Here is an 11121-nt window from a genome sequence, read left to right on the forward strand (position 1 = left end):
CCTCCTAGCAAGTCTCGGAGGGCTCTTGTCCCCACCCCAGGCTCTCATAGTAGGAGCTGGTTGGCTTTCCAAACTTGTGAGGATGACTACTCTCCCCGTCCACACCCACTGCCATCATCCATTTACTTACCGACATCTGCAAGAAGCCATCATTTTGCCAGGTAGAGGGGTTACAGAATGAGCTCCTAGAATGAGCTCCTAGTCTGGGACCAATAAGGGGGGGGGGCAGGCATAGATATTTTCTTTCTTCCTTTTTTTTTTTTCTTTTGAGAGAGAGAGGGCTTGAGTGAGCTAGAGGCAGAGAGAGAGAGAGAGAGAAGCGGGGCTTACCTGAAGCAGGGCTCAAGCTAACCAAAGCGGGGCTTGAACTCCTGAACCATGAGATCAAGACCTGAGCCAAAGTTAGATGCTTAACCGACTGAGCCACCCAGGCACCCTAGATATTTTCAACCAGGGGTTATAAACTCCTTGCCTCTGGGTCCACATGGGTACTTTGCGGTGGCAATAGTGGTGAACTTGAGAACATATAGGGGAAGGCATGATTTGCTTCTGCAGACTGTGGTCCAGTGCGGGAGCTGTCTTAGCTCTGCCAGATGCTCTGATCTCTCTTTTTTTTTTTTTTTAACGTTTATTTATTTTTGAGACAGAGACAGAGCATGAACGGGGGAGGGTCAGAGAGAGGGAGACACAGAATCTGAAACAGGCTCCAGGCTCTGAGCTGTCAGCACAGAGCCCGACGCGGGGCTCGAACTCACGGACCGCAAGATCATGACCTGAGCCGAAATCGGCCACTTAACCAACTGAGCCACCCAGGCGCCCCCAGATGCTCTGGTCTCTTAAGAGAAGCCAGAAATCCGAGTTATTCTGTGAGAATTTTCCCAATGGCAAAAACTTGGCCACTTACTCATGTGTTTCTGATTGCTGCACGGCTGGTAATTCAGTGGAGCACTGAAAGACCAGTGGGGCACAGAGGCACGGGAGGGGGACCTGTGTGGTGGTTCAGAGGGCCTCGCTGGGAAAGGCCCCACGCCTGCTTTCACGCCCTGCTCTGGCTGTTTCGGGATTGGTACTAATTTTTAACAAGGGTCCAAGTTTTCATTTTGCGCTGGGCCCTGCAAATTTTGCAACTGGTCCTGACTGGTGGGAAGATCGGAGCCCACCTGGTGGGGAGAGAGGGCAGAAAGGAGGGCAGGAAATGCTCCCCAAAGGGGTTCAGTTGTCCGTGAGGGAAGAGATGAGCAGTGTAAACACAGGCCTCGGCAGGGCGAGCCTGGGGTTTGGAGAACGTGTGTGGGGTGTGGGGTGTGAGTGTTCAGCGTATGCCAGCTTGGGCGAGTGTGGATGTGTGTGCGCGCCCGTGTTCCGTGTATGTGACAGTGTGTGCATAGGGGGAGGTGGTGGCCAGGGCAGGGAGAGGCAGGGAGAGTCACCGGGCAGTTTAACAAATATTTATCGAGCACCTTCTGTGTGCCAGGCGCTGTGCACGGTGCTGAGATGAGTAAGCCCAGTCCCTGCCCACAGGCCCTCACAACCCAGTAGGGGAGAAAGACTTAGAAACCGGTAACTGGAAGGAAAGAGTAGACTGAAAATAAACCCTTCACGCAAATACACCCACTTTATCGGCTTCACCCAGGAGGGCAGGTGAAGTCAGACTTCCCCTGAACTGGGGGAGGGGGTGGCCGTAGGGAGAATCCGGGAACTCTCCCAGGGAGGCTCAGGGCCAAGGCCCAGCACCTCCACCCCCGCCCCCAGCAGACACACCCAAACATGGGAGGGGTGACCTCCCTCCGACCTGCCCGGCAGCACACCCGATCCCACAGACGCAGATAAGAGGTGACCAGCAGCCCGGGGCAGGACCTAAACAGCCTGGCCCCACCCCAGGAGACCCAAAGCCCTGGGCAGAGACAGGGCCCGTCTCTGGGGGAGGGGGTAGTCCGTAGTCCGGAGCTGGTGAGAGTTGGGAGCGAGGGTGGATGACCCCTGACAGAGAGGACACCAAGGAGGGTGGTTGACCCCCGACAGAGAGGACACCAAGGAGGGGGGAACGAGAGAGGCCAGGCTTGGGGCCTATGCCTGGGCTCTGCATGTCCTGAGGGGAAAGAAGGTGGAGAGCAATTTTGGGGCCAAGACCTCTTGGATAAGAAACATGTCCCTTGGGGCGCCTGGGTGGCTTGGTCAGTTAAGTGCCTGGCTTCCACTCAGGTCATGATCTCGCAGTTCGTGGGTTTGAATCCCATGTGCTGACAGCTCAGAGCCTGGAACCTGCTTCGGATTCGGCGTCTCCCTCTCTTTGCCACTCCCCCGCTCGAGAAAATACATACACGTTAAAAAAAGAAAAAGAAGAAGAAGAAAGAAACAAAGAAACATGTCCCTCGTGTGGAGCAGAGGAACTCTCCCTGCCTCTCCTGGGTTCCCCGGGAGTACTGCCTGGAGGCAGGGGCCCTGGGTTCTGGTCTCTGCTCACCAGGCGGGGTGACCTTGGACCAGCTTCTAGCCTCATTAGGCACATGGGGACGCCCAGTCTCCTCAAAGGGCTGTGGCTGCGGATCAAATGAGATAATGGGGTGAGGAAAGCACCTCATAAACCGAAAACAGCAGGACAAAGGTCGGAGTGTAGTGCTGGGCCCATAGCCGCCTCCCAGCCCTTTGGCAGAGGATGAAGGGGCTTGGCCTCATAGTCCCAGCTCCATCCCAGCTCCCCTCCCCCAAACAGACCCCCCCCCCCAAGCTCCCCTCCCCAACTCAGACCCACCCACGGGTGAGCACCCACCATCAGTGTTTCCTTTTTTAGAGCTGAAGAAACTGAGGATTGGGGCAGTGTGCTCTAGGTTCCTAAAGCTCATCTTCCACTCTGGGCTAGGTGGCTTTAGGCAACCAGAGTCACCTCTCTTTAGGGCGTGAGGAACCCCAAGATAACACGGGTGGAGAAGTTAGCATGATGAGCATCGTCCTCTCCAAGAAATGAGATCATTAGGTGACGTTGCCAAAGGCTCCCCGGCTGAGAAGTGGTCTGGCCAGCACGGAAGCCAGGTCGATTTGAGGCTAATCCTTCCCCTTACTCTCTTCGACTAACTTGCTGGTACCAGCAGCAAAAGGAAAATTTTTGTCCAAAATGGCTCCAGAAGAGTCCAGCTTCTTTAAGGACCCCACTACTTTCTCCAGCCAACTTCTCCGCTTTCCTTTCTACTATTCCTTGTTCCTCCAGAGCAAGCCCCACTCACACACACACATACACACGCACACACACGTCCGGTTTTCTAAGTTCCCTTCCTTACCCGCATCCTTCAGCTAATAATCGGTTATTTCGAAGGCAACTAAGCAGCATTTCAAACTTACGAAATGCCTTTTTGTTGTGCTCTGTGGAATTTGAAGCCTCAGACTTCAGGAAATTTCCACTGGAAGATCATCTTTATAAGGAACCATACATACACCTATCAGTAAAACGTCCTCTCTAAAACCTGCTGCAATATCACTGTGGAGACAGAGTAACACAGTTCTGGAATCTACTGAGGATTACGTCAGCAGAGCCCGAACCCTGACAATGCTCCCAAGGACAGGCTACTACTATGGCACCAAAGTACTGTCCTAGCGACCTTGGCCGAGACACTGGCCCTATTGGACCTCACCTTCCGCATCTGTAAAATGGGAATGACAAATCTCATTTGGGGCGGGGGGGGGGCAAGATTATGTGCGATAAAGTGCTGTCTGGCTCAGTGCCTGGCATACACGAGGCTGGCAAATGTCTATTCCTTCCCCCATTCTTCCTCATCAAGGGATTCATTTTGTTTTCCCAGTTTGTGGCCAACCTGCCCAGAATGCTGAAGCATCTATCCCACAAGGCTGGATATGCAATTTTAGACTTCTTAGAGAGCACCGGGGACCAAACCCCAGATTTATAGCAAGCAAGTGAGCCCAGGGGGCTGACATGGCCAAGGTCATTGGGGGAACGAGTCGCTGCAGCACGACTGGCCCAGTGTTCAGCAGGCTGAGCTCATGCCCTAGCTTGCAGAAATCCTGCGAAGCTTTCTCAGCCCGCAACAGCCTGGCCTGCTTCCCTTGCTTTCCTCCCAGCCCCCAGGCAGCCGGTCTGTAAACCCAACCCTCCAGATCTAGGAAATCCATCCCTACCTTGCAAGCCTGCTTCTGCCTTCACCTCTAGCCCTGTAGACCTCCTGTCCTGGCTCCTCTCCTTCAACCCCATGACCTTATCCAATCCAGAGGCCCAAATTTCAGTACACAGGTAGCTAAAACAAAGGTTAGAAAAAGCCCAGAAGACACTTTATTGGAGGTCTCTACCTCCATTCACAGGAAAAAGGAGCCAGGAGCCCCATCCTCAGGGGCCTGGCATCTCCCTGCCCCTCATCGGCCCGGCCAAGGGCCGAAACAGTCAGTCGGTCTGGCCACTAACATGTGGTGGGAGAGGAGCGGGGAGGGGAATGTCTTAGAAAAAATAGATCTCTATGTACATCTGACGTATTTATAGCACATAAATTAGGGAGTGCTCTGACCCCTGCCTGCAGAGTCCAAGCACGGAGGTGGAAGGCAGTCCAGAAAGCAGGTTCAGGAGGACCCCGTCCTGTCCCCTCTCACAGCACTCCTGGTGCTTCCCTTGGCCTCCTCGGCTCAGTCCGGGCATCTGGAGGAGGAAGGTGCTGTCCGTAGCCGGTGTCTGGGTTGGGTCTGAGGAGGCACCAGGTAAAAGAAGCTACACTTGCAGACAAGTCAGCAAGACGAGTCACCTCAAACCCCAGGGCTTGTAATTCCAAGAAGAGGGCAGAGAGGAGAGGCCACAGGCCCCGGATCCGAGGACGGTGGCTGACAGGATACCAGAGCCTCACAGCTTCTCTCCGCAGCACAGCCGGAGCATTGCCCAGATGCTGGGACCTGCTGGTCTTCCCAGGAGGGGCCGCAGGCCTCAAGTCCTTGCGTTTGGTCCTGGGTCTCGTTCCGACCCTCAGTTCCGACTCCCGGCAACTTCTTCCTCCTTCCAGCCACTAGAGTTTTTGCCAAACTTGTAGACCAGCCGCCGGCCATCCACCCGCTCTAGGATTTCCCGTTTGTAGTAGTACCTGGGCGGGAAGAAGGGTGGTCAGAGGTACCCGGGTGGGGAGCCGTCTTGGACTGCGGATATCTTCCTCCACCTGGCCCAGCTATCCTCAGGTGACCTGTCCCCCTGGGCTCCAGCCCCAGCAACAGGAGTCTGATCCACTTCCTGTAGCTTTTCTTTTCTTCCCTCCTGCAAGAAGGAGCTGTTCTGCTCCATCGTGGCACTCTGGCCTAGAATGGTGTCCGAAGCCCCTGGTCTTAACCCTTGCTCGTTTAGATCTTATGGCTGGGTCCCAGGGCTGATCACGAAACCACATGATTTTAGGGCTGGAAGCGCCCTTAGTGGCAATTCAGGGGGAAACCGAGGTCTAGACAGGCAACTTAAGGAGAGCCAGGTCTTGGTGTGGGCCTCAGCTCATGCTCTTTTCACCACGGAGAGCTTTTCTCAGGACGAGCTTGCAGGGAGCGCAAAGAAATGTTGTCACGGAGAGTTTCTGGTGTTTGCTGCACCAGCCTACTTTCTCCATGCCCTCCTTGAGTCCGTGACAGCGGCGGACACTGCTCTTATCCTCACTCTACAGGACGCAAACCTGCCAGACTATGGCAGTGGTCGGAGAGCGGGCCGTGGGAGCACAGGTGAGCTGTCCCCGGCAGCCTCGGCAGGTCCCCCAGGGTCTGGCTGGGTCACGAGGACCCCGGCCACCTGCTCACCTCATGGCTCTGCTCAGCTTCTCGTAAGTCATGCTGTTGTTCCTCTTCTTCTGGCCCCAAAGCTGGGCCACGGCCTCTGATCGCAGGAACTTGAAGACACCCTCTTGCCGGTTCTCCCACTTCATGAGACCTTCATTGAGTTCCGGGTGGAGGAGGATGTCCCGGATAAACTCCCACAGGTGGGTGCCTCTGGGGGCTACAAGGCCAGACGCATCCGTCAGTCAGCAGTCCAGGGGGGGGACCCCTCTCCTCCGAGGCCGGGGGGCCCTATCTGTCCCGGCACACAGCCTCCTGATGCCTGTGTGGTGTAAGGGCTGGTTCCCTCCCGCCTCCCCCCACCACCAGTCGGGGACCACGTCTCACACGGCACAGATGTCTTACTCGCTCAAATATTGCTCAAACATCTGGCTGGGATGGGAGAGTGACTGAGACGCACTACTGCCCTCGAGGAGCCCACGGTTCAGTGGGGGCCGCCGTTAAAAAGCAAACACGCCAACAGGTGGTGAGAACTTGGCGAGGACAGGACCGGGGAGCCGGCGGCCCCAGCCCGGGGGGACAAGGGGACAGCTTCCCGGGAAAAAATAGCTCCCTGAAGACAAGAAGCAAGCCAGGCCTAGCGCGTAGGGGGAGGGAGACTGCATGCGCGAAAGCAGAGGCAAGAAGGAGCTCGGGGCCATCACCCAGTGGTGCCTGAGGCCCACGCGTCCAGCCTGCAGACGGGGCACAGTCCTCTGCTTGAGCCCCCTGCGGCCCTTTGGGCCCTCCCAACACCCACCAGCTGCCTCCTCACACCACCAAGGGTGTCCCAGCGGGCAGGACAGAGCCAAGTGCAGAGAGAACTGGAGTGGGTGGGCAGGTAACCTGGGCTCTGGTCCTATGGGCTTTCCTCCAGGAGCCTCAGTTTCCCCCTCCTATCCAGGACCACCAACCTAGGCCCTGCCATTAGGTGCCACACAGCCCTGGGCCTGCGCACAGCCATGACGGCGGGAGGGAGGAGCAGCGTGGACGGCCAGCGATCACGGGAGAAAAAAGCACCAGCAGCGCCCCCCCACCCCGCCCCCCAGGCCTCAGCACAAAGGGGGTGACCCCAGAAGCTCACCGTGCTTGCTCCTCTTGCCCTCCAGACACTCCCGAGACTCTTTGCTCAGCTTTCGGGGCCGACCCCGTTTCCGCTTCCCGTGCTTAGGATCCCCCTTCTTATAGTCAGGAAAGCCGTCTAAGAGAGGGGAGGTGGAAGGTCAGAGGGGAGGGAACTGGGGCTCTCAGGGGCAGCTCTTCTGCGGAGGAAAACCCTACAGGAGAGCAGGGAAGAGGGCAAGGACCGGCCCCGTGGGCACTGCCCATTGGGACACCCTCCCGGGGACCAGGAGGCTCCCTCCACTCACCCCTGGAGAAGAGTTTGCTGTCGGTGAGATCCAGATCCACATCACTTCCACCGGAGTCTGAGGAGTGGGGGCTCTGGGAAGTACCAGTCCCTAGGGGCGGTGGGGTCACAGTGAGTCCCCTTGCCAGCCCACGCCTGCCGGGGGATGGGCCACTGAGGGTCTCAGGACACGCTACCCAGCCAGCTCCTATTTGCCCCAGAAAGCCTGGGCTCTAGTGGCGGGAACCAAGGGCTCAGGCAGGAGTGTTTGGGGGAAAGGGAGCCTGTGGCCCAGACGAGGGTGCTTACCTGCAGTGGAGACATCGGAGCTGCCGGGGGAAGGGGCCCCGGTGCCGTAGCTGCCGGGGAAGTAGGAGCTGGCCTGCCGGCCCTCCTCAAGCACCTCTTGGCTGAAGGGGCTTCCCTGGTCTGGGAAGAGGTCAGGGTTCAGACAGAGCTCGGAGGAACAGGCAGGGACACTGAGCTCCCCAGGGGTCTAATGACCTGCTGCTTTTCTAGCCAGGGGAGACAGAGGTCTGGTGACAGAGGGTCAGCTCCAGTGCTCTGGGGAGAGGCAGAGACGGGATGGGACAAGCTAGGGGAAGGAGTGAGAAAATGGCTTCTCACCGAAGGGGCCCAGCGTCTCCTGGAAGGCCATGCTGTCCTTCTCCAGCAACTCAATGATCCAGCTGAGTTCATCGGGAAAGCTGGAAGCTGATGAGGAAGGGAGGAGGGGTCAGAGGCCAGGCTGGCATCGCACGGTCCCCTCGCCCCTCAGCGGTTCTTTATCTGTGCCCACTGGCCTGGGGCTCCGGGTCCTTCCCACAGCCATGCTGACCTCAGCCTAGGGTGTGGGCCGGTCCCTAGAGCAGCCTCCCAACCGAGAGGGAGACAAGGGCAGGAGGAGGCCTGGACTCACTGAGGTCCCACAGCTGGGAGTAGAGTTGGTCCCCCAGAGGCCCAAAGACTAGACGCAGCTCCTCGGGGGCACAGTTGCAGAGCGTGGCCCCGTCCATGTCGCACCGTGAGAAGTCAATGGAACTGGCGTCGTATTTGTTCTTCTCCACTTGGTAGCTGATCCAGTCCAGAACCTGGGCCTTTGACCAGAACTGGGGCTGCTTCCCCGACCAGCTGGCCTTCTCTACAAGAGGCCGGGCACAGCGTCAGGTCAGCTCGAGCCACCCGGCCCCTCACAGCCCATTTCTGGTGCCCATCTGGGTTTCTGTGTGAATCCCCCCCCCCGCCCCACCTCTCAGAGGAGCCTCCCAGGAGGAGGGGCGGGAGATGGGGTTCGCAGCACCCTCGCCCAGCACCTCACTTAGCCGGGCACTGCCCCTCAACCCCAACACCTCAGCCTCTTACAAGCCACCCCATGCCCCTAGCGCTGGAATTTGCTGGGGGGACCCTCCTCCCCACCCGAAGTCTCCATCTATCTAACAGGTTCTTAGAGGGATGTCTCTGTCTCTCCCCATCCCACCTGCTGAGACCCACCTGGGCCCTCCAGTGGCATCTGGGGGTTGCTCAGGGTCAGCACCAGGTCCTCAGCCCCAAAGGTGGCCGCAGTGGGAACAGAAGCCAGGGCGGGTTCCTCCGGGCTGTACATAGTACTGAAGTAGTTGCTGAAGACGTTGCTAATCTCACAGGTTGCAGCCATGAGGCTACCTGGGGAGAGAGGCCGAGGCTGGTGAGGACCAGGGTCCTCCCTTTCCCCTCTAGCTCTTCTGTTCTAGCCAAGCCTGGGGCAGAAGGAGCCCCTAGGGGCGCAGGGGACTGAAGGTCAGTATCTCTTTGGACACCATCTCTTCAAGAGGGCTTCAAGATTTCAGAGCACGGTGTGGGCACTGGGCTGCCTGCTGGGCACCCCCCCACCCCCGGCCCACCTGGGTCCCTGAGTGGGACTGGCAGAGTCAGGGCCACTCTGTCCCTCCCAGAGACGGTGCCTCGGCGACCTTCAGGACACCCCCACTGCCCTACACTCCTGCTCAGGGGGGCTCTATGATGCGGAGCTGCAGTGGGTGGGTTTAGAACTAACCATCCACTTGACCTCTCAGGACCCAGGCTGGGGAATACGACAGGTGGGGGGTCCTACCTGAGTGGCGGGGTGTGGGTGTGGCAGGCAGGCAGGATTAAGGGACAGCGGGCCGGCGAGAAATCCAGGAGGCTAAAAGCTGCACCAGGTAGGTCTGGCCCGCACTCCCCCACCCGCCCTAAATAGAGGCGAGTGGGAGCTCCTCCCCGAGCCGGGCCCTTATAGTGCGCCTGGCGGTAACCTGAGCTGGTGGCTCATTGGACGGAGGGGATTTCCTGGCCTTTAGACTGGGCTTCTGGCCCCAGGTGATTTGCATATTTTGTGCCACTTGGCCCGGATCCTAGCAGGCGGTGCTGGGAAATCAGGCCCGGCTGGTTTAATGATTGTCAGAGTCTGTCATGTCGCACCCTCTGGGGTTGGGCACAGGGCACTGGCCTGGGCGGGTGGCAGGAGAGTTGCTGGGGTGGGCATCTGTACTTTCGGCCATCCTCTGGCGCAGGAAATTCCTCAGGGGGGCCAGGCCAGGGATGGGCTATGAGGGGAAGGGGGAGGGGAACCTGGTAGAACTGGGTCGGAAGGCTGCTGGTCCCCCAAATGGGTGGAGAACTGTGGACAAGGGTGCCTAGCAGGGAGAGCAAATCGTGTGGTCTAGGGAATTTTCTTACAACACACAGGATTAGGGCAGGAAGCCTCTCCAGGCCTAGGCCATATTCATGGGCTCATACCGGGTGGGGGCCGTGACTGCCAGCCTAGCCTCAAGGCCCCATTGTCCCCAAAGTTCCCATAGGACCCACCCTACGGGCATCTCCTTTGGTGGTAAAGTCTTGGCTTGCTTTGCCTACCTGGGCCCTATGCAATCATCAGGGTCGCTGCAGCCCCTTCTGGAGAGGCCTGGCTGTCCCTAAGCCCCTGCCGGAGTCCCTGGAGCCTCGGGGCTGCTGCAGGTGCTGGAATCCTCGTGGCCCTGTTTATTCCTCCGTCCAGTCTCCTGGGCTCCACACCCTCGGTCCAGTTGACTAGTACCTGTCTGCTACCCTCTAGTGGCCAGAAGTCTGGCTCCCTGGGTCACGGCATTCCATGAAGGGACCGCTCGGTATTTACCATTTGCGAGGCACTTGTAACATAGTCTCCACTTATTCCTCACAGCAACGCTGTAAGGAATGTAAGATTGTTCCCATTTTGTGGATGAGCAAATCGTAGCTCAGAGGGGTTTCATGACTTGCCCAGCGCACACAGAGCTGGTTAAGTGGTGGGGCTGAGTCAGTCACCCACCGGCTGGGGCTCTTTCCAGATACCGTGTGTATCCTGGCTTCAGGGTCCTCCCGCTCGGCTGCTCGGCCAGACCCTTGTCCTCCCTACGGGCACAGTGAGTCCTTCATGTCTGTGGTCCCGTCTGTGAATGCAAACCCCACTGGAGAGCCTGAGCACGGGCAGTATAGGATGGGCAGGAAGCAGGAGACTTGTGTTCAGGTGACTCCCCAGCTGTGCGACTCTGCTGGTCTCCCCACGTGTAAAGACAAGGCTTTTTGGACTTAATAATCCCTAAGATTTCTTCCAGCTCTAGTTTTTTATGCATCTAAAGCGTAGGGATAGAAGTATCTCTTTCCCCACTTCCTTTGTTAACGCCACAACCCTGGGTGGTTGGTGACCAAGCTCGGCCTCAGTGGGTGAAATGGTTACTCAAACAAATGGTGGCTCCACCTCCAGAGCTGCCCCTTCTTTGACTCTACAGCCAGAGGACTCAGAAGTCCATCTCCAGGAATCTTCTCCTCTTTGTCCGAAACTGCTGGGCACCTAGGAGAGGGGCTCAGGGTCCAGGGCCCCCTCCAGTAGGCCAGGGGTGGCAGGAAAGCCTGGGGCTCTGGTGGTAGGATTTTTCCCCAGCCCTTCAGGGGGCCTCCCCCAAGGAGCCGGAGGCGGGCACACCCTCCACCCAGTCACTCACCCTGGAATGTGGGAGAACCGGCTTCTA

General features: G+C 58.1%; 1 protein-coding gene across 1 annotated transcript; it reads right to left on the bottom strand.

The window, feature by feature from the left end:
* Positions 1-4256: 4256 nt before the first annotated feature.
* On the bottom strand, positions 4257-9361 carry ELF3 (E74 like ETS transcription factor 3). The gene is made up of 9 exons (XM_025921113.2): positions 9210-9361; positions 8612-8782; positions 8040-8261; positions 7748-7834; positions 7430-7549; positions 7143-7232; positions 6857-6973; positions 5758-5953; positions 4257-5069 (listed from the first exon to the last, which is right to left on the bottom strand). The coding sequence occupies exons 2-9, from the start codon at positions 8772-8774 to the stop codon at positions 4955-4957; spliced, it is 1110 nt and encodes a 369-aa protein (XP_025776898.1). The 5' UTR covers positions 8775-8782; positions 9210-9361; the 3' UTR covers positions 4257-4954.
* Between the last annotated feature and the right edge of the window lie 1760 nt (positions 9362-11121).

Source organism: Puma concolor, chromosome E4, assembly GCF_028749965.1.
Source record: "Puma concolor isolate L17-30 chromosome E4, mPumCon1.1.hap2, whole genome shotgun sequence".
Classification (NCBI taxonomy): Eukaryota; Metazoa; Chordata; class Mammalia; order Carnivora; family Felidae; genus Puma; species Puma concolor.

Excerpts from the sequence above, each read along its gene's own strand:
- ELF3 (XM_025921113.2), bottom strand. The coding sequence starts at position 8,774 with ATGGCTGCAACCTGTGAGATTAGCAACGTCTTCAGCAACTACTTCAGT. Across the intron at positions 8,262-8,611 it reads GATGCCACTGGAGGGCCCAG|AGAAGGCCAGCTGGTCGGGG; the intron begins GTGGGTCTCAGC and ends GGCCTCTTGTAG. Across the intron at positions 7,233-7,429 it reads CTCCGATGTCTCCACTGCAG|GGACTGGTACTTCCCAGAGC; the intron begins GTAAGCACCCTC and ends CACCGCCCCTAG.